The 21,878-nt window shown below is 46.1% G+C and overlaps 1 protein-coding gene across 1 annotated transcript; it reads left to right on the top strand.

The window, feature by feature from the left end:
• The first annotated feature begins 2,274 nt into the window (after positions 1–2,274).
• HMGXB3 (HMG-box containing 3) lies at positions 2,275–21,723 on the top strand. Its single transcript, XM_064724622.1, has 20 exons — positions 2,275–2,485; positions 3,150–3,297; positions 3,695–3,869; positions 4,310–4,873; positions 5,494–5,592; positions 7,114–7,245; positions 9,041–9,429; positions 9,783–9,958; positions 10,249–10,346; positions 10,918–11,016; positions 11,544–11,693; positions 13,304–13,605; positions 14,948–15,075; positions 15,626–15,757; positions 16,022–16,206; positions 16,794–17,013; positions 18,061–18,194; positions 18,581–18,697; positions 19,011–19,220; positions 19,896–21,723. Exons 2-20 carry the CDS (start codon positions 3,152–3,154, stop codon positions 20,364–20,366), a joined length of 3,927 nt encoding a protein of 1,308 aa, XP_064580692.1. The 5' UTR covers positions 2,275–2,485; positions 3,150–3,151; the 3' UTR covers positions 20,367–21,723.
• The last annotated feature ends 155 nt before the right edge of the window (positions 21,724–21,878 follow it).

Raw genomic sequence — 21,878 nt, 5'->3', positions numbered from 1 at the left:
TGAGAGAAACATGGCTGCTTTCCTTCAAGTGTTTTTCTCTTACATTATTAAGAGAAAATGCTCTCTTTCAGTTGTTCTGTTAAGTCAACCAGCCATTTTGTTCCAAATATTTGGCTAGGTAATAATTCCAAGAAAATTCTAGTGGTTGTGTATTGATCTGATTAAAAGTATGGAGCTTTGGAAAAGTAGAGGGGTTGGATGGAGTGTTTGATGCAGAACAGACAGCTTGCCTCAAATTATCAAATAAACATTAACAGAGCACAGAAATGACTGCAGGACTTCAGGAGAATAAATAACCATTTGCAGATTGAATACTGGCTGTTGTATCACTGCTTTGTGAGGTTTATTAATGACTGGCTCGGTGAGAGGAGCCCTTTTTCTGCTCCTCCACAATCAGAGGAGGCACGAGATAGATGTGGTTTACATTAACCTAAAGTTAGAAGTCATGATGTAAATTGCAGAAATAGACATGAATACAGAAAAAATCAAAAATGTGTAATTTGAAAAACGTGTTGAAGCAATAGCTGCACGATATCCTGCTTCCCAAAAGGTTCAAAGGAAGAGAGCTATGGGTAGAAAGCCTGATGGGGCTGTTTGTTTCCTGAGGAGCAAAGCACTAAGTTTTAACATTCATGAAAACTGAGAAAACAATTGCTTTGTTGTGTATGGAAACTTTCCAGAGAAAAGAAGGTTTGGGAGTGACCTTATCTCTGCAAGTCCCTGACAGGTGGGGGTCAGCCTCGGTTCCCAAGTAACCCTTGGAAATTATGTAATGTCCCTAATTAATTATTTTGATTAACTTTTCTAATTGATTTTTAAAATTCTGTCTATATGTATTACAGTGACATAACCAGCAACACAATGAAAGGACTTAGTCTTACACTGTCCCAGGGGAAATTTAGGATGAACAACAAGAGGATTTTCTTCACAAATTTACCTATTAATTCTTCTAACCCTTTTCTAGCATCTCATTTTTAAGTATATTGCTTCTGCCTTACCAGTCAGGTTTCAGCAGTATTTTTACTGGCTCTTCTGCTTTTGACCCCTCTGGAAAACTATTTTATTAATAACTCTGAGAGCTTGTACTAGCCTGTATTCATTAATATGGGCCTTCTTTATATAATACTGGTAGAGGTACTATATTCTGACTCACATTCCCCTAATAATTCATGTTGAATACATGTTTTTCACATAAAACATGATTAGACACTGGAATGGGCTGCTTGATGAGTCACCATCCTGAGAGGTGTTTAAGGAAAGACTGGACATGGCACACGCATGGTCTGTTTGACATGGTGGTGTTGTGTTGGGTTATGGGTTGGACTCGATAATCTCAGAGGTCTGTTCCAACCTGTGATTCTGTGATTGCTGGATGCCATCCCCAGAGCCTGGAGCAGCGCTTTGCCCCGGGTGCTGCGCTCCACCAGGGCAAGGGCTGGGCCTGGAGCGCTGCTCCAAGGAGCGCAGGAGAGAGAAACATGTGAAGACAGCGCAGAAACGGGAACACACTCCTGGTACTAAAGTAATTTCAGCATTTATTATAATAAAAAAAGGCCTAAAGCATGGGGGCTTGCAGGCCGAGCAGGAGCGTTCCCGTCCAGGGTGCTGCAGCACCGGCACTGGGGCTTCTTGAGCAGCGATGTCCCCGATGTTCCAGACCCAGCGGCACAAATTCACTGGGTCAGAAGCCCCTTTTTATCCTGTTTTTTGTCCCTTTGGATTGATTTCTGTTTGGATCCTTCATGTGCATGAAGGTTAAAGGCGCTTGATTCACCATTACAGTTCTGTCCAGGCTGGCTGATTTCGCATGGAGAGCAGTGCACCTTACTGAGGTGTAACACGGTACATTGCGTACCGTATTTCTTATAACCACCCTTTTAACCCCTTTTACAATATAATAACCCAACTAACAATGCTTAACAATTATCAACTATTCCACAACGGTTTTAGATCTATTTTTTACAACTGCACGCACTGATGAACCAAAGAGCTCAATGGTATTCCTGCAGAAGCCCGAGCCCGTTACAAACCAAGCGCTAATTAAGAGCTAATTAAATATTAATTGCGACGCGCACTGCGCATGCGCCGCCCCGCCCTCTCGCGTCGCCGCCCTCGCGGAAAACGCCGGGAACCGCGCACGTGCGCGCCGCCGCCTCGCGGCGCACGCGCAGGAGGACTGACCCCTCCCGGCCGCCGTCCCGCCCCGCCATGCCCCGGACGCCGTTACCACGGTCACTTCCGGCGGCGGCCCCGGCGCGGAGGCCCCGGTGCAGCCCCGCTCCGCCCGGGCCCGGCCCGCAGCCGGCCCAGCATGCCGGGGCGGCCCGCCCCGCACAGCCCGCCCGCCCCGCACCGCCCGCACGCACGCTCTCCCCTGCGCGGCCGGCCCCTGGCCCCGGCGCTGCCTCCTCCACGCCGCCGCGCCCCGGCGGGAACGTGACCACAGCTCGCCGCCTGTCCGCCCGCGCGGCCGCGGAGCTGTCCGGTGAGTGGGGACACCTGGGAGGGCACTGCGGAAACGTTCAGCAGGACCGAGGGAGCCGCGCCGCTCCGCTTGGCCCCGGGCGGTGCGGAGGAGACGGGGCTGGGGGTGACGGGGCTGGGGGTAACGGCCCGAGACCCGCCCGGCATCACCGGCTGCCGCGGCCGAGGTGCGGGCCGTGCCAGGGCTGTGCTGCCGTGGGTGCTGCTGCCTTTATTCCCTGTGTCCTCCCTGCCTCCCAGAGCCGTCCGTCACCGCTGCCGAGCGGGGAGCCCCGGGGAGCTGACGGTGCGTGAGGGTTGCGGGGCTCCCGCAGCCTCCGGCCGTGCCTGTGCAGCCTGGCCCTGATGTGGCACCTTGTCCCCAGGCAGCTCTTCTGAGTGTGCGTCTCCTCTGGGTCACCAAACTGACCTGAGAGTTCCCCGTGCACTTGCAGCTGTGGAAACGCGGATTAATGTATCCGCCCTGAACTGGTGGTATTGAGGGTGTAGAAATACAAGTTTCCTTTTGAAACTAGATACATAGAGAACACATAGTTACCTTGACTTAATTAGAGTCCGACTTAGATGCCAACACTGCTGTCAGTTTACTGAAGTGATTAAAAGCGCTATTTGTTGGGAGAAACATTGTATAACTTGGCAAGAGCATAACACAGAATGTGTTTTAGCCATGGAGGCTCCCTATGATGGCGCTGAGGTCACGGTGGTGATGGAGGAGATAGAGAGCACTTACACTTACACCTCTCCGGTGCCATCCAAGAAGAAGAAGAAACATAAAAGTACTGGTGATCATGGAGAAAAAGCCAAGAAACCTCGGTAAGTTCTTTCTGCCTTCATTTGATTCCTTTGTAGGGTATGGGAGCAGTTTTCCCTGTTTCTGACATGAGTGGATTTGGAGCACTTCATAGTGTAAAGCATTGTATATGAAATATCAGCCTGGCACTTTGGGCCTGCTCAGACATTCTTTACAGGTGCCGCTGTTGTTCAGTTTAGAGTTTGTTTACCCCACCATAATTTGCCTTAGGCTGGCCCTTAGAGGTTCTCTTTTTCTTTTGAGGTTCCCCTCAGAGAGTTTTCATTTGGTTAAAAAATGCATTAAATGTAACTTGCTTGTCACATGACCTTGAGACAAACCTAAACCTTGTGGATTTATTTTTCCCCAAGGAATTTATATAGAATGACCTTAATATTTTAATTTCTGGTTGTGTTTCAGATCTGCTTACCTTCTCTACTATTATGATATTTACTTGAAAGTACAACAAGAGCTTCCACACCTCCCTCAATCTGAAATCAACAAAAAGATCAGTGAGAGCTGGAGGTTGCTCAGTGTGGCTGAAAGGAGCTACTACTTGGAAAAGGCCAAGCTAGAGAAAGAGGGACTGGACCCGGTGAGTTCTTCCTGGAAGTTCTTTGGCTGCTGAGGAGAGAGGCAGTTCCCTGCTTACATAGCCCTGTGTGGGAGAGTTGTTTAACTGCAGATTCCAGTTTGTATCCTTGCCCAGGGCAGTCTTTAGAGAAGTGGTGTGAGGCCACTGCCTTTTGCCTTTGCCTTGTGTTGAGTTGAGGGAGGATGGTTTGTAATCCAGGATGAATATGCCTGGTACCTGCTCATGGCTGATATTTTTGTGTCCTTTCATCAGAGTGAGTGTTGGTAAGGTAGGTGATAAAACCAGAACTGAGCAGGATTCTGCAGGCTCTGTCATGTGGAAAAATTCCCAGCAAACTACAGGAAACCATTTGAACCTTAGGCACTAAAATAGCAGGATTGAGAACTGAATCTCTTCCTTTTTTCATTTTAATTTATTCCATGCTCTGGTTTTGCCCACAGAACTCCAAGGCATCCACTCGAACTGCAGTGGTCCCTGACATTCCAGGCTTCCGCAAGATTCTTCCCCGCTCCGATTATATCATTATTCCCAAAAGCAGTCTTCAGGAGGACAGGAGCAGGCAGTCTCTGGAGCTGTGTGTGACACAGAGCCCAGCAGCATCTGAAGGCTTGGCAGCTCCCAGGAATGTCACCAGAGTGCCCCGTGACACCGTGCAGAGCATTCTTTCCGTGGACTCGGGCCGGGCCAGCGTCTCAGAGCAGTGCATCGCCATCGAGGGGCTGGCAGAGGACACAGCAGCTTTTGCCCAGCCCGAGGCTGCAGAAGAAGCTGTTACCTCAGAAGTTCTCTCTCACTATGTTGGGCCTGTGACAGAGAAAGTGGCTGGAGAGATCCTCTTGGATGAGGCTTCTTTGGAAATAGAAGGGCAGCCGTACCAGGCAGCGCGAGTGGTTATTGAGGAGACCCTGGTGAGCAGCTCCACTGACATCTCCAACGGGGGCATCGCTGTGGCCCGGCCCCAGGTGCCCGATGGGGTGTCCGTGGTGACCGTGGTCACTGGGAGGGTAAGTTTGTCCAGTGACACTCAGGCTCCTGCCAGTTCTCACCTGGAACATCTGAGTGCTGTTTCCCCCATTTAACTTGAGATCCTCTGATTGCCCAACTTGCTGATGCTCAGTGCTGAGAGGAACAAAAACTCTTTTTTGTAATCCTTGACTGAGTTGTCTCTGCTTGCAGATTGACTCAGCCCTGTGGTGATATCAATTGTCTTAACATGACTGAGTTCTTTTAATTGTTTGTTATAACAATATTTGAGGTATTGCAGTGCCAGTAATTGGGTTCTGCAGTTGCACTGCAAGATTTTGGCAAGAAAAAATGCTACTGCTGTGCTCCTGATAGCTGTTTTCCTGATTGTAGAGAAGTAGAAGGGAGTCCTTTTAAGCTGGAGTTTTAGGGATCAGTCATAGAAACCTTAGTCCTTGAAGAGTTGGATTTTCTGTTTTGTTTGAGGAGTTTGGTAATTTCCAGAGTAATCTGGTAAGGCTGTTGCTTTGGAAATGATTGCTCCTCTATCCTGTTTTCTGTTCTCAGCACTCCTTAAGACACATTAATGTTCATGAGAGGGAGGAATATGGGTCACCATGTCTTCTTTTCTGCATGCATTTTCCCTTTGATTTCATTTTAGGATACTGAAGAGAGTAGCTCATCCACACCTGCGACGCAGTTTATCATGTTACCTTTGCCAGCTCACTCTGTTGTGGAAAACCCTGCATCAATTAAATTGGTAAGAAATTCAGTGTCTTGTATGGCAGTTAAAGTTTGGATGTATTATCATAGATTTGTCTTAAAGATATTAGAGGGAAGGATTTGCTCATGGTTCAGTTTTTAAAGATAATCCAATTTGGAGTTGCTGTATCACTCGATGTATTTCTTGTCCCTTGTGTTATGTCTTGCATAGGCTAAGAGGGTCTCTGACTTCTACAGTGTCTTACAGGGCCCATTTCTTCTGCCTTCTTCCTCAGGGAATTCTTGGAAACAGGTGGAGTAGATAAAGCTATCACAACACACCTGGCCAACAGCAGTTCCTGTGTAGCCATCCACGAGTTGGATGCATATTTCTCTTTATAAAAAGCAGTGTCCATCCCTTTGAGGATGTACAAGAGCATGTCTGCTCTTATGGCAGGAAAACATGAACTCCAAAGCTCTTGCTTTGGCAGGAGGGGAGCAATGATGTGAGGTTTTGAGAAACCATATTAAAGGCTGTGTGGCCTGTTGCATGAGGAAGAATAGTATTATTTCACTGATCTAACCACTCTAGCCACCTGTGTTTTTGTAGCCATTTTGGGAGTTCATTGTACAGTCAGTACTGCAGCTCCTTCTGTTATGTAAGCTAGCATCAAATCCTTTTTTCCAGGTTCTCTATGCTTCCAGCTGGTGGAACACTGCAGATATTTATAGTGGTGCATAGTGTGATGCTCTTCCAGTTGTCCTGGGGAGAATGGAAATACCTCAGGTTTTTATGCCTGAGAAGGATCTGGTTAAAATTGACTCATTTCCTTGACAGCAGCACTTGCAGTTCTAGAAAAAAATCTGTACCTAGTTAGGGAGTTACAGTACAACAGCTCCTTGGGAGTGTTGGGAACAGGATATTGGGAAGTGCTGTGCTGACAAAAACTCAAGTGTGCTGCTGCAGTTGTCCTGGCACAGATGACATGTCCTACTTTAGTTGTCTGTATAAATAGTGCCTGGTGATGCTGCTCGTGTTTCAGTAATTCATAGCAAGTTACAGTGAAGGACCAGGGAACACTTGACCATCCCATACAGCAACAAATTACAGACAAAACTGCCTTTGCATCATGAGTGCTTCTCTTCAAGTCTTTTTGCTGTGTTGTCATGAGTGTTAATCACATCTTGTCTTACTGTGGATTGCTGTTAAAATCATTTCAATGCCATCTTACTATGACTTTTTCTTGTTCAAAAAGAACTTTCACATCACTGTAAATGCAAGATTAGTTTCTCCAGGAGGTTATGTGCATTGTTCATCCCTGCTCTGCAGGTTGATGTAAATTCAGGTAATACCAGAGGCTATTGTGTAGACTGAGCATTTAGACTAGCAGTAGTTATGGTGCTGACTCACCTGGTGCTGACCCAGCTGTGTGGTGTTTGTTCAGTAAAATGAATAATAGTGGAAGGCTGGTGATTTGCCAAATAGCATTTGTAAGGTGCTTATGAGGAAAAAGAAGTGATCAGCACAGCTTTGTGGTTTCCAGGTCTGTAGACAAATTCTTGACAATTCTTGTTTCAGACAACCACCTATACTCGCAGGGGACATGGAAATTGCACCAATCCTGGCTGTTCCTTCACTTATGTCACCAGGCATAAGCCACCAAAATGCCCAACGTGTGGGAACTTCCTGGGAGGGAAGTGGATTCCAAAGGTAAATTTGTCTGTCTTTTCCTGACTTTGAGACGAAAAGTGCTGGTTTTGTGAATGCCTGTGATACTTCTAGACCTGTAGATCTAGCACAGGAGGTCAGATACACCAGAAATGATCCCTGCACTCGTGTTCCAGTGCATGTGCTGGAGCAAGTCACTGTTGCAGGGACACTTGGCCAAGGTGAGACCTGAAATCACCACAGCTTGGGTGAAGATGCTGCTCATATCTGTTAGAATAGATGGGGCTGCATTTGCTAAAATCTCTCTCTTTGAGAGGATACACATGCTTCTGGCCCTCTGCCTGCACAGCTCCTGTGACTGGAAGGTATTGCCTGTTCCTCCTGCTGCAGCCCCAACTAAGCTTGGGAAGTTGTTTTGTGGTAATTAATATCAACATTTGAAGTTTTTCCACAAATTTAGTTTTCTGTGGTCTTTCAACATTGTTTTTTTAACAGAGAGGAGGAATAACTCTTAACTAGAGGAGGTGTATGATCCTTTAGGAGCTTGTTAATAAAGTTGATCTAGTGGAAGCTGAAGTGCTGTTGGGTATTGTTGTCTCATGGCCATGTGTCTGATCATGATATTCTGACCTCTGACTGGAAGGAAGTTTCCAGGTGTTGGTAGAGTTGTGAAGCTTGTCTGAATGGAAAAGTCTTTCTCCACATGATGCTTAAGTTATTGGCATCTCTACTAGCTGTGTACAGAAAAACACACTTGATCCTTAAACCTTGGCACTATCCTGGTAATTACTCAGCTCTGAACAGATGTGCATTTCTGTCTGAAGCAAGACTCCTCAGGCACAATTTAAAGGATGTTCTCAGTGTGAAGATTGGCATTGACGTTCAGTGGCTTTGTGTGGATTTGTTCTGAACCTCCTTTGTTTTGTGTCTGGATCCATTAAACATTCAGGGATGAGAACTCTTTTGGGCAGCCTGCAGACTCTGTGGTGTCTGAGCTGAAGGCTGAGCTTCCTGTGTGGTAGGATACAAATAGTGATGGTGACATCTTCACTTTTGTTTGGTAAACTTGCTGAGGTAGAGAGATGGCTGAATGCAAAGAGTATTTCTGGATTCTGCCTGAGCAGGGCATGTGTGGTGCTGTTCAAGCCTACCCTGGTTATAACTGAAAGTTTTAGAGGGAGCTTTCCTTTTTGTCTTTGAGACTTTGGTCTGCTGGATTCCATTTCTGATATATTTTTCCATATTCCAGTTCAGTGTTCATTGTACCTTTGTTGATTCCAGTGCAATGATTTTTGTAGCCTTGGTCTTGGAACTAACATTTTTCCTAAAGTCAGAAAATCTTCCTAACTAATCCTGTTTTCTGGTTGGCTCACATGCTTGCTTTTTTGAAAGCATGTATCCAAAAGATATAAATTCTCTGTCTTAACTCCCTTTGATTGCTCAATAATGTGGAAGAACAGACAGCATCAGAGAGCTGAAGCCATGAAAGGGGAGCGTGGGAGGTGGGCCCTTGCTACAGAGGCTGGTGGGTGACTTTGTGCTGTTGATGCTAATGGTGATATTTAAGGATGTTTAAGAAAGATTGATTCTTCAAAGTAAACAGCATCTAAAAATAATACATGAAGGCCCAAGAGGGCAGATACAATGTTAGCAGGGCCTTTGCTGTTGTAGGAGATGCTGTCTGTCTATTCCAATACAATTCACTGCTTAAACACGTCGAATTCTGGTGTTTTGATGCAACATTAAATAGGCCACGGGAAACATGGCATATGTGCAGGGGACTTGCTTATCTGTGAAAGCTGAAAGCTCTGAAATGTGACTCTCTCCTTGTTTCCAGGAAAAGCAACCAAAAAGCAAATCTGAGCCAAATTCAGGCACCTCTCTCAAAACTCCAGCAGCTAAAAGAGGTCAGCAGTCAGCCCTCACAGAACCCACGGCCGCCAGCGAGAGCTCCTCCAAGTCTGCCTTGGAGAGCTCTGAAGCTGTCAGCCAGCTGCTGAGTGCTGTGCCTGGTGGAGAGCAGATGCCTGAGATGGAGTGGGAGGAGGTGATCATCTCTGAGGAACACTTTCTCCCAAATAATGTGCTTGCTGAAGACAGGAGGAGTGCCCAGCAGCAAGTGGATCCCTCCTCAGAGCAGGCAGAGAAAGGAAGTGTAGGGCTGGGAATGCCCACATCTTCTGAGGTGTTGAGTCCAAATGCCTCTGTGAAAAAGCCAGTGGTGGGGTGAGTCACTTTTCCATGTGTTATGGGAGCATATGATGTCTATTGTGTGCTCATGGGACTAGTCCAAGAAGTTGAGGGCTGTTGGCAGTGCTTCCTGTAAAACTTACTGTGTTTGCTGTCTGTTTTGTGCCAGTTCAGGATTGTTCCTTTGAGTCTTTGTCCATCAGAACTAATATTTTTCTTTAAGTGAGAGATTGTAGTCACAGGGCAGATGCAGCCTTAGCACTGTCTCTCTTTCTATTGCAATAGCTGTGGTTAGTGTGCTAACAAAGCACAATTCAGGGAAAAGTGGAAAACTGAAGCTGAGGGGAAATAGATGGAATATTTTTCCACTTGTAGCTCTTATTTTTCAGAACTGATGCAACAGCTGCTGCACACAAGGGACAAGAAGCAAAGAGCAAACCAAGACCCAAGCCCTCCTTGCTGGCTGCAGCCAGACCCATGCGAGCCATTCTGCCTGCTCCATTCATCGTGGGGAGAGAAGCCAGCACAGAGCAGCTGAGCAGCAGGCAGGCCTTTGCAAGTGCTGGTAAAAGCAGCATCTCTGTGTGCTTTGGGAGCTGTTGTCTTTCCTCACCTTGCTGAAGTGGTGTCTGCCAATAATAAGATAGGTTTCAGGGGAGGTGGTTACTAATGCTAGGAAAAAACCAGTTTGTCTCTGCCTGAGTGGAGTAAATGGGCCATGAAACACCTGCTTGGGTTATTTCAAGCTCAGAGGAAAGATCTCACATGACTATAGTGGCACTTAACAAAGATGTCAGAAAGAAACAGAACCTGTTTTCTCACATTTAACCTGATGCATCTCTTTCCTCCTTCTAGACAAGCATTCCCCTGTGAGAACATCAGGCTTGAAACCCAGTACACTGAAACAGTTGGGCCAGTCAGTTCTGCAGCCACCAACTGCTGAGGAGCAAAAGGTTGTTCTTCAAATGCAAACTATTTTCCTGGATTTTTCTGGGGGAGGGTTTTGTTTGTGGTTTTTGTTTGGTTTTTTTTTTTTTCCTTTTTTCTCCCAGGTGAGTGATATCACCTGAGTGAGAAATAGAACAAAAAATGTATCTGCCTTATGATGATGAGATGTGTGAGTGGCTGTTTGTATAATAAGGCTGGATAGCAGAATGACTGAGTATGGGAACTGAGCTGAGAGATGCTGTTGGACAATCCTGCTGTTGGTTACTTTGGGAACCTCCCAGCTACTTCCAGAAGATGCTTTAAGGATCTGCTGGTGCTTTGATAATCTGACATGCAAATATTGAATATTGAGCTTTTCACCTGTAAAATATGACTCAGTATGCCAAGGTGCTGAAATGAATCTGTGAAATGTAATGCCTTTGCATGCAAAATAATGTCTTATGGTATTTGGGATATTAAATGGACATTAATCAATCTCTTAGGGGCAGTAATGCTAATAGATATTGATATTGGTGCATGTATGTATTTAGTAATAGGTGTCTGATGTGTGTTGTTTTTTCTGCTTTCAATCTCTAGCTCCACAGTTCTGTGACAAGCAGGGCATCTCAGGTTAAAGTTGTGGAGGTCAAACCAGACCTGTTCCCTTCCTACAAGTACAGTTGCACCGTAACTTTGGTAAGAATTTTTCAAATAGTGTGAAAAACTATTTCACTTCTGCCACAGGGAGTGTCCTCTCTGGGGTGAGAATTATGTGGGACTTCTGTTTTACTGACTGACACAAATACATCTTGTTTTTAACATGAAATAGTCTGTGCTTTGTCATCTCTAGACCTAGTCCAGGATGGCTGTGTGGGGCCTTGTTAAGAGATGAATTTTAACTCATGTCCCCATGCAGAATCCTCATGCCCTCCTTGAGTTCAGCAGGGAGGATCAGGGGTTTCTGAATGAATTTAATGTGCTTCTGGTCTGGAGAACTGGCCCCAGAATGTTTAAGTGCTACTTACAGGGTCCTGTGCCACGTGACAGGGCTTGCTATTGATGTTTAAACAAGATGTTATAAAGTGGAGATAAAACATATAATAATCTTTTTTAGAATCTTGTTGGCTTAGAATCATAGAGCCATTCAAATAAAAGACCATTAAGATCATGAAACCCAACTATTAAAAGTCAAGGTCAGCAAACATCTCCTTTGTGTCATTCAGGATTTGGGATTGGCAACCTCACGTGGCAGAGGGAAATGCAAGAACCCCTCCTGCAGTTATGTGTATACAAACAGGCACAAGCCACGCATCTGCCCAAGCTGTGGATACAACCTTGCCAAAGACAGGACTGAGAAAACAGCAAAATCCCTGGTAAGGTTCAAGCTGGCTTATTTTATCACATGTCTGTTGTGAGCTGGGCAGACAAGTTTGGTTTGCAAGTCCCTATGCAAGCATGGTTTGGGCTTTGCTTTTTTTTTTTCTTTTCATTATGATAAACTTTGACAGAATGGTTCCTATTTAAAATATCTGTGATGATGTTTGTTGAATTCCTGTAGCAGTGGTGCTTCAGGCTGAGAGAATATGAGCACACCCAATTCTACCACTGGGTGTCTCCTCGACTTAAAAATCCTTCTGTTGTGTCAGTACATGCTGGGAAAATCGACCCTGAAGTCACCACATTGCTGTGTCAGCTTTGTTGAACTTCAGACTTCATCAAGAAACTCCCAAGTATGCTCTGCTTTGTGAGCAGTTTGGGGCTGGTGTCAGTTAAGTTGGTACATCTTGTATTAGATCTTCCTGTTTTTAAGACAGGGTTTGTAGACAATTTTACTTCCAACCAGAATTTATTTCTGGATGTAGGGGTTTTTTTCTGATGTATAAATATGTTTTCAGTTGTCTGCTGTTCTCTGTGGATGTAATTAATTCTGGATGGTTTTTTTGCCTTTGCAGCCTCAGAGGTTAGCTTTTCTTATACTGAATTGTCATGTTTTTAAAACAATAAATGAAAAAAATGAAAAAAAGGAGCTTTCCTGCTCTTAGCTGAAATACCTACTCAGCAAATAGGCAGAATTTTAGTCTGTGGAGTAATGACTCATCCACTTGCCTTTTTTTTATTTTGAAGAACATAACTTTGTTTAGTGGTCTCGTTATTGCTTTAAAGATGCAAACAAACAGACATGGCCTGTGTGAAACTCACACAAACAGCTGTGTAAGGAACAGCAGTGTGCTTAGCTCAGCTTCCATTCTGAGAGGCATGTGGCTTGTCTCTTCCTCATTTAGATTTTCTTGTTTTCTGGTTGTAGATCTGTTTAACATTCCTGTCACACAGCTAATTGTTGTCTCTGGGCTTTTGACTGATCATTTATCTCATTGCTGGACTAGTCAGAAAACCAGGTTGAAATGTTGACACAAGAGTTTCAGGGATTAAACAAATGAGCTTGTTTGGGTTCTCTTTGTTCTCCTGGCACAACATGGAGTTTGGTTCTCCTGTCTTTGTGCATTTTGTTTTGGTAGTATGTGTTGGAGAAGTGTAGACTGTAAACTGATCAATTGTTACTGATTAGTGTGCTCTGTGTATCACAGCCCCCAGTTCTCTGTTAGTTGGTTCCTCCAGCTTCTGGAGAGCTGTGCAGCCTGCCCTGAGCCTGTGGAGAAAGACAGTGATAATAGGGCTTCGAGTGATGAGAGTTATTGAGGTGTTTGTATGCCTGTTGGTGGTTATCCTCACCTTCTGGATCCCCAACCCCTGCACTTAACAGTTCAATGGCCAATCTGTGATGGTTTGGCACTGCAGGAGTTGGCTGTAATAAACTATTCTTGTTGAAGTAATTTGAGCTTGAAGTGGCGTCAATGATTCAGCAGTAGTGTAGAAGTCAGGTTTACTGAGAGCAAAGGCTGCTGTGTTTCTGCTGCCTTTTATGACCTCTTTGGGCTTGCTATTTCATCGCCATGCTTGCCTGTTGGGCTGTGTTGCTCCCCAGGAGGTGAGTGCAGGCCAGCCGGGCGTGCTGAACACCAGCGAGCCCCTGACGGCGGCGCAGAAGGAGACGCAGCGTCAGTCCACGCTGCAGCTGCTGCGCAAGGTGATGCAGATCCCCGAGAACGAGTCCGAGCTGGCTGACATCTTCACCCTCATCCACGAGCTCAACAGCTCCAGGCTCATCCTGTCCAACGTGAGTGAGGAGACTGTGACCATCGAGCAGACCTCCTGGTCCAACTACTACGAGTCTCCATGTGTGCAGTGCCTCCTCTGTAACAGCCCCTTGTTCAAAGGGGGACACAAGTAAGATGCTGCTTTGCATTCTGACTCTTTCAAACTCGTGCTGATTTTCTTTGTTCTGAGTCTGCCTGAAATAATATTTGCTTTGGCCCCTAGTAGTGAAGCTGGTGAAAGTGACACTGAGTAAGCTAGATGTGTTGGAAAGGGTTTGGCAGGATCAAAGAGTGACTGCAAAGTCCAGATGTAACTTTTTTCTTATTGAAACAGTATTTTCATTAGTCATCCCCTCTTTGTTTTCCATTCTGATGCTTTGAGGCTGAGAGAGGAAAACTTGTGTGTTTACAGATGTGCATTGTGTGATTTCCTTTTTCTCTCTCTCCCTGGTCTGAGTATTTCCTCTGTGGGTCTTTTTGCTTATGATATTTTCATTCCTTTCATTTCTTAACATGTGCTTGAGTGAATGCTTTTTGGAACAAATACCCAAATTGAAACCTGAAGGACTTTAAGAAACTTTTAGTAAATAAGCTAGATTGCCTTAAGTAGATTTGAATGAAAGCCTGTAGGATATCTCTTCCCTTAGTCTGCCAGACATTCTCCTGTTGCTGAAAATATGATCTAAAATTTTTCCTACAGCAAAATGTCAGGGAGTTTAATGTTGTTTTATTCTTCCACAAATAAATTATTGATATGAAGGATGGATATTTGCTTTGGTCAGGCTAGCACTAATTGAGATCTTTCCAGAAGAGTTACTTTTTATGTTCTGTATTTTTTTCAGAACAGAGCAGTCTCACACCCTGTCCCTCACCATGGGTCTTACCAGCCTGTGCATTGTAAATCCTTGTCTGTGCCTGGCTGCTTTGCAGTGCTCTGCATGTGGGACTCTCCCATGTGCCTGCACAGGCTCTAATTGAAGCCCTGCCAGTGGGAAGGAGGAGACTTTGGCTTTGGTTCCTGTTTTCCCTGGTGGACAGCAGTATTTCAGCCACTGGCACTCTCCTGTCTGAACTTCTCCCTTGTCATTTACATTGCAGAGGAGCAGATCTCTGAGTCTGTGTGCAGGACAGGCTGGTGGGATGTGTTACTGATCCCCACAGCAATGGTACAGCCACTTCTCCCAGGGCAGCTGGGGCCAAGGATTTTCTCCACCTCTGCAATAGCAGGTGCCCAGTGATGGAGCTGAAGGGATGCTCTAGTGCTGTTTAAAAGAATGTGAGCTATGACCTGCCTCTGCCTGGGAAATCTGTTTTAAAATGTAACTTTTTCTGTTGTGATATGATGTGGTGAGCTGGCTTAGATTTACATAATAATGAACTCATGTCAACTAGAATGTGTGAAGTTACTGCAGGGTTGGACTAAAAAACCCATTGGCTTCACTCAGAGTGGTTTTTTTTGTTGTGTGTTGCAGTTCCCTTGCTGGTCCTCAGGAGTGCTGGCTGCTGACAGCCAATAGATTACAGGTGGTTACAGCTCAGGTCAAAGTGTGCTTGAACCTGCAGTGTCTGGCCCTCCATAGCTTCACTGACATTTACACAGGTAGGAGAAATGTGACCATACAGCATGACTGCAGTCTGAACCCTTTGGAAGCCTTGGGATTGTATCAGGGCATTGTCCAGGCACTAGAAAAGCTTGTTCCCTTCCCTAGTATACTGAATTTGAATTATTTTTTAATTGCTTCTGCTTATTCTGCAAGTAAATCTATATTTGTGAGTGAAAACACATGAATGCTCTGGTGAGGAAGGCCTTGCCTTGATTCCCTGGTGTAGGTGTCTGTGAATGTTGAGTTCAGCAAGGCAGCCCCTGAGATCATGGTCAGAGACATCTCTGGAGAGTGCTGTGTGGTGGCATTGGCTAGTGAGATGGACTGACAGCTGTTCCTTGTAGCTTTTTAACAACAGACAAGTCTGTGAAAGGAGCTGATGTTTCAGCAGGGAACTCTGCATTTCAGAGGTGCAGAAGCACTGTTTGTGTTTCCATTGTCCTCTAAACTGTACTCATGAGTGTGTTGTGTATCAGTAAGGAATAAATTTCTTTGTGAGGAAGATCTGGAACCCTACAGACAATAACTGTCTTGTTTTAACTGCAGGCCTTTTCAATGTGGGTAACAAATTGTTAGTGAGCTTGGATCTTCTGTTTGCAATCCGAAACCATATTAAACTTGGAGAGGATCCCAGAGTGGTTGTTGGCAACATCCTTGACTCTGTTCAGGAGCAAACTGGTGAGTTTTCCTTCTTGCTTTTTACCATAACATACCAAACTGTGACCTCATGATGATTGTTAGGTTATAAAAAGGCAAACCTCACCTATTTTAGTCTATGTTTCTGTTAAATAACTTCCTAAACCAAACAGTACCTCTATGACCAGTTCTTTGTAACAATTCCCTGGAGGGCAGGTTTGGTTTTATCCTGTGTAGGAGAGCCCTACTACCTCTGCAGTGGCTTCAGGATGTGAAAACTGTAACAGTGGCATGTTCTCTTTTCAGATAAAAGCCTGAGCCCTGATGAGCAGGCTCAGCTCCAGGAGCTGCTGTGCAATGGTTACTGGGCTTTTGAATGCCTGACAGTCCGGGATTACAATGATATGATCTGTGGAATCTGTGGCATAACCCCCAAGGTGGAAATAGCCCAGAGGAACACGGAAAATGTCCTAGCACTGAAAAATATAGAGGTAGGTTTTTCCCACAGCTCACATCCTGTTTGTGTTCAAAGCAGATCATAATGATTTTTTGCTGACTCTGGTCTTCATGATGCACAATAAGTACATGAGACCTTTGTGAGTGGTTTTCTGCTGATGCCTGACAAGAGGATGTGGCTGGAGCAGCAATGTCTGTGCTTCCTCTTAGAGGTGTTGATGTGTAGTTCAGGGAAAATGAGATCCTTTGTCCCTGGACCACAGCTTTTGTCCAGCAGCCTTGGGTAGGAGGAACCTTGGATGGAAGTTGTTGAATTTGGTCTTCTTCCCTTGACATGAACACATTCCTTTTTTCCTCAGGTTTCCCTGAGGTGCTGTCTTCTCTAATGGGGAAAAAAGCCCTAGTAGGAGAACGTAGCATGTCTGGCTTTTATGTCAAACATGTAAATTTTGAGTCTTACCTGAGGCCAAGTGGTTGGGAAGCTTTAGGAGACTGAAATCATCTTGTTATATTTGAGCTAAACATTCTCCTGGATAGTCCTCATGCCATGAGTGAGACTGACACAGAGCTATCAAATGAACTGTGGGTTTTGAATTTGACCACTCTTTCTTTCTCTCTGTAGTTTACTTGGCCAGAATACTTGCCATCAAGTGAAGTGAACGTGGAAGACTTTTGGTCCACGATGGAGACAGAGGTGATTGAGCAGGTGGCTTTTCCTTCTAGCATCCCCATCACAAAGTTTGATGCCTCTATTGTTGCTCCTTTCTTCCCTCCACTGATGAGAGGAGCAGTGGTGATCAATACAGAGAAGGACAAGAACCTGCATGCACAGCCAGTGCCAGGTAATGGCTCAGGTTGTGCCCATTAAGGGAGTGCTTGATGTGTTGGTGACTTCAGTCTTGGCCATATTTAACATTAAGAATAGCTGATTGCATGACACTGAGAAAAGACAGGAACATTGAGGTGATTTCAGCTGTTCCCAGGCTACTTTGTTACTTGAGGCTTGGCTTTTCCTGTGAAGTTTGGATGCACTAGTGGGCTCTGATGCATTTGAGACATGGGGGACATGAGAGCATTGCACCCCAGGTGAGATAGAGTCTGATTGCAGAGGGATGCATGCACACCTTGAATGCCAGTCAGTGTTTGTGTCATGTTAGACTGATACTTGGAGTGTGGAAGTTGCTGGTAGTGCTTGGTATCTCAGTGTTACAATCTCAATAAAGGGTGAATAAGTTTTTATAGAACTTAAGAAAAAACTAGGAGAGTGGTGTGGTAGTCCTGATCAGAGTTGTCATATTGACTGCATGGAACAAGAAGCAGTGAGAGGAATAATCTCAGATCTGAGAGCTAAGATCAGTTAGCACCTGGTTCCCTTAAGAATTTAGATGTTGTGTATAGGAAGGAAGACTGGCTTTGCAGGCTTAGCAAGTGTGTGAGTTGGCTTTGCACACAGGGCTGCAGCTGCTTCAGAGCTGGGCTGCAGAAGGGCTGTGTGGGCTTTTGTGGAAGTGGAGTTCCTGAGAAAGAGCCAGGGAGATGTGAAGGCTGAGCCTGGAGCTGTTCAGCCCAAGGGCTGCTGTGACATTGATCTCTGCTCTTCTTCACTTGGTTGTCCTCCCATCAGTCATTTAAAGGTTACAAATGACAGGATAGATGAGTGCTTATGGGTCTGCAGCTATGCTGGGCTCAGTCTGGTGACCTCAGCAGTGAAGGGCTCAAGACAAGTGCTCTGTGACGTGCTCTGCACGTAGGACTGTTCACAGCTCTCTCTTGCTGGCTGTGGGTTGTGCAATCTCTGCTTCTGTCATCTTCTTAAGAAATTATTTTGGTAAGTTCCCTTCCTGAGAATGAGTGCTGAGACTGCTGAGTGCTGTTTCCTGCCTTTGCAGGTAACGGGAGTGCCTTGGTGAGGCTCCTTCAGGAAGAAGTCTTCAGGCCTGAGCTGATAAACTCTTACAGTGAGGAAGAGCTGCAGAGCTTTCTGACACAGTGTGGCATCCCCTGGGAGGCATCACATACCAAGGTAATGGCTTGTTTGCCCACAGACAAGCCTGCAGGAGTGGAGCTGTTCTTCACTGTCTTTCCCTCATCCACTCTTGCCATCCTAGACAATTAATTTCTCATCTGACTGCACCAAGGGCAGGGATGGGTGCCAGCAGGTTATAGGATAATTTACACATGGTGAAATAAATTGAACCTTTGTGGGCTAGAAGAAAGGAAGCCTGTAATTACCTTGTCACTGGCTCAGCATTGTGTAATTGGTTGTCATCCTCACAATGCTGAGTGTGGGATTAGGAAGTTATTGGATGAAGTGCAAATTAGGATTTGGGAGACCTTGCATGCTGCCTTTTCCCTCTCTGCAGGAGTCTGTTAATTTTAGTCATTTTCTCTGGGGCCTGTCTTTTCTAGGATGAGCTCTGCTACTCCCTCCTGGCTCTCTATGAGTTTGTACAGAATGGGACAAGCATTACACCATCCTCTGCTCATCACACAGGAGGGAAAATCTACAAAGTTTGTCCACATCAGGTAGGGAAGACTGGAGCCACAGTGGATTTTTTCTTCCTTGGCTATTCATTATTTGACTTAACAGCATGGAACTTCCTTATTGAATAGAAGCAATGGAATGGGCTTCTCTGAGCCTTGGGAATGAAACCTGTTCCTCAGGGCTTGGAAAATTCCCCATGACAAGGTGAATGTGTATGAGGAGGAAACAGAATATCTTTAGAGAAAGTAGTTGTCTGGTTAGTGAAAGGAAGCTTGATTTTTTTAAGACTAGATTGTTTTTCTGTAAATTTTTAATTTTATTGTGCTGCTGATGTCAATCCTTTCTTTATTCTAGGTTGTGTGTGGCTCCAAGTACATAGTAAGAGGAGAAAATGCTCGGGATCACGTGGACTTGTTGGTATCCTCACGTCACTGGCCTCCAGTGTATGTTGTTGATTCAGCCTCTTCAGTGGCACTGTGTGCAGACCTCTGCTGTCCTGGCCTGACTTCTCAGATGTGGGGGAAGAACCAGGGCTGCTTCTCTGACCCCATGGAACCTCCAACGGTTAGTTATGTCTCTGCTGTGCCGGTCCAGCATGGAAAAGCTGCTGGGAGAGCAAGGGAGATTAAAGTTAACACCCTCTCCCCTTATGTAATCTGCATTGTGGCCAGAGATAATTTTGTAGAATCACACAATGGTTTGGGTTGGAAGGGCCCTTAAAGCTCATCCAGTTCACCCTCCTGCCACAGGCAGGGTCACCTTCCACTAGGCCAGGTTGCTCATAGCCCCATCCAGCCTGGTTTTGAGCACTGCCAGAAATGAATTTGACCTGATAAGTATCTCCTGATTTGAGCTTTGCCAGTGCATCAGTCCTAAGTATAGCAGAATGTACTAGGTGTTGCCTGGAGATTGTGTTTGATTAATTGTCCTTAAAAGGAAGAGCTGTGCTGGGAGTGCACTGTAACAGCACAAATCATGAACTTTGGAGCACATCACTTATTTTGACACAGCAACTCACTTCTTTCAGACTTTCTTTCAGAGAGAAAGATGGCTCCTAGTGCCTTGGGATTATCTGAGGGCACACAAGTGAGGAGGAAGTGTGGCATGCAGGGGAAGCCTGGATCATTTAGCCCTCCATCTGTCCTGGGTCATAGTGTTGCTTGGAGTTTGGCCAGCCGGTAATTTTATCTCCTCAGCCGTGGGGAAGTTGTTGTTCCACCTGCTGTGTGTCTCCCCCAGTACGTGTCCTGCCCCGAGCTGCTGGACCAGCACTACAGCGTGGACGTGACGGTGGCCGAGCCCTCCCTGCAGCACCCCGTCACCAAGTCGTGCGCGCGCCGCATCGTGCAGGCGGGCGCGGAGCAGAGCAGCCCCTGGGACGCCACGGCGCGGCACCGCTGCATCGCCCTGTGCCGCGAGCTGGAGCCCTACGGCGCCATCGCCGCCGCCATCGGCGACAGCAGGACCAGCACCGTGCGCCAGCGGCCCATCACCTTCGAGAACCCCACGCACTATTACCTCTACAACCGCCTCATGGACTTCCTCACCAGCAGGGAAATCGTCAACAGGCAGATCCAGGAGATCGTGCAGAGCTGCCAGCCTGGGGAGGTGGTGATCCGTGACGCGCTCTACCGGCTCGGCGTGGCCCAGATCAAAACAGAGACGGAGGAGGAGGAAGAGGTGAAGCAGGAGGAGGATGGAGGTTGCTGAGCTGGTTTCTCTCTCTGGTTGTGTGGATGGGTGGGCTGAGCCAGCTTTTGCAGCTGTCTGGTTTGAGAGTTTATTTTTTATTTTATTTTATCAACCTCCACAGGTTGGAGATGTGATGCTGGTGGCTTTGACTGCTGTTACTGACCAAAGAGCTCTGTGCTTCCATAGGATCGTGATAGCTGCTGTGAGCACGGGTCTGTCACCCCCTTGCAGAAGGCTGCAGCTGCCTCCAAGGCACGTGATGGACCTGCTGTTCAGGGCTGTAGGATGTTGCCCTCCCTGCAGAGGAGTTGCTGGTAGCAGGGAGTGTGCGTGGTCAAGCACACACAGGTCATTTAATTCTGAATCTTGCTTGCTGACTTTGTGCTTATTGGTGGCAGGGCTGAGGGTGTGGGACCAGGCATAAATGGTAGATGGCTACAACAATTTCCCCCAAAACATTCTGAATAGGTGAATTTAGGATACTGACTCCTGCTTGGTAAACTTGCAGAGCTCTCACAGGCATTGGCTGCAAGGAGTCGTGAGGAGGAGGAGCTGTGCTGCTTTAACATGCTGTATCTGGGGAGCTTCCCTGGAGGCTGCACTCCTGGTCCAGGATTGTGAATACTTTGGCTGCAGGGAGTTTCTAGAATTGTTTGTCCCTTCACATGAGCACTAATAATTTAGAAGCCAAAAGGTACAGTGAGAGGAGAGTGTTCTGTATAGTAAGGTAAGAACTGAGCCCCAGGGCAGCTGAGGCGTTGGAGGATGGTTTAAGTGCTGTGGAGAGGGGAGGGACATCCAAACACTGTCTAAAGGATCAAGGAGGAATGATGAATGCAGTGTCACCAGAGCGAGCAGGGTTCTGTATTCCTGCCCATGTTCCCACAGCACTCTGGGGGTTAGAGGAGTCTCCTGCTGCCCAGGTTGCTTTGTCAGCCCCTTGAGAGGAGTCAGGATCAGACTCTGCCTGTGCAGCACACCTGAGGAACACCTGGGGCTGTGGGTGCAAAGCTGTGCTGTGGCTGCTGCAGCTCCCTTTGCCCATGGCTGGTGGTGAAGGTGTTTGCTGTGACACACATAGGAAACAAGTAGGATGCCAGACTGCAAAGTTGCCATCTTGGGAGTTTATTTTGTCTGAGTGAGCAGTGGGGAAGATTCTGAGGCTTGCAGTGTGGTTGAAAACTCCCTTCTGTGAAGGGGAACCTATTGAGTACCGTACTGTTAAAGTAAATGTATTGAGTCTGAGCAAATGCAGTAATCATGGCTTGGGGTTTTTCTGTTAAGAACATTAACTTATTATAAGAGACATTAGTGACTTTTTTCAGTCAGTGAGAAAGTTTAATAAATTATCTCCAATTTTGGGGGTGAAACTGTGGTTAAGTGACTTGGGTTGTTTTTTTTGTGTGTGTGTGTGTACAAAAGCTGGATGGCTCCAGGAGAAAAGGCACAAACACTGCTGAATCTCTTCTGCATTTGCCCTGCCTTTGCCATTGCACTTGCCCCAGAGACTGCTGCCATGTGCCACATGGT

Source organism: Zonotrichia leucophrys, chromosome 13 (genome assembly GCF_028769735.1).
Source record: "Zonotrichia leucophrys gambelii isolate GWCS_2022_RI chromosome 13, RI_Zleu_2.0, whole genome shotgun sequence".
In the NCBI taxonomy this organism is placed as follows: domain Eukaryota; kingdom Metazoa; phylum Chordata; class Aves; order Passeriformes; family Passerellidae; genus Zonotrichia; species Zonotrichia leucophrys.
This window is presented reverse-complemented; position numbering and strand designations above follow the sequence as displayed.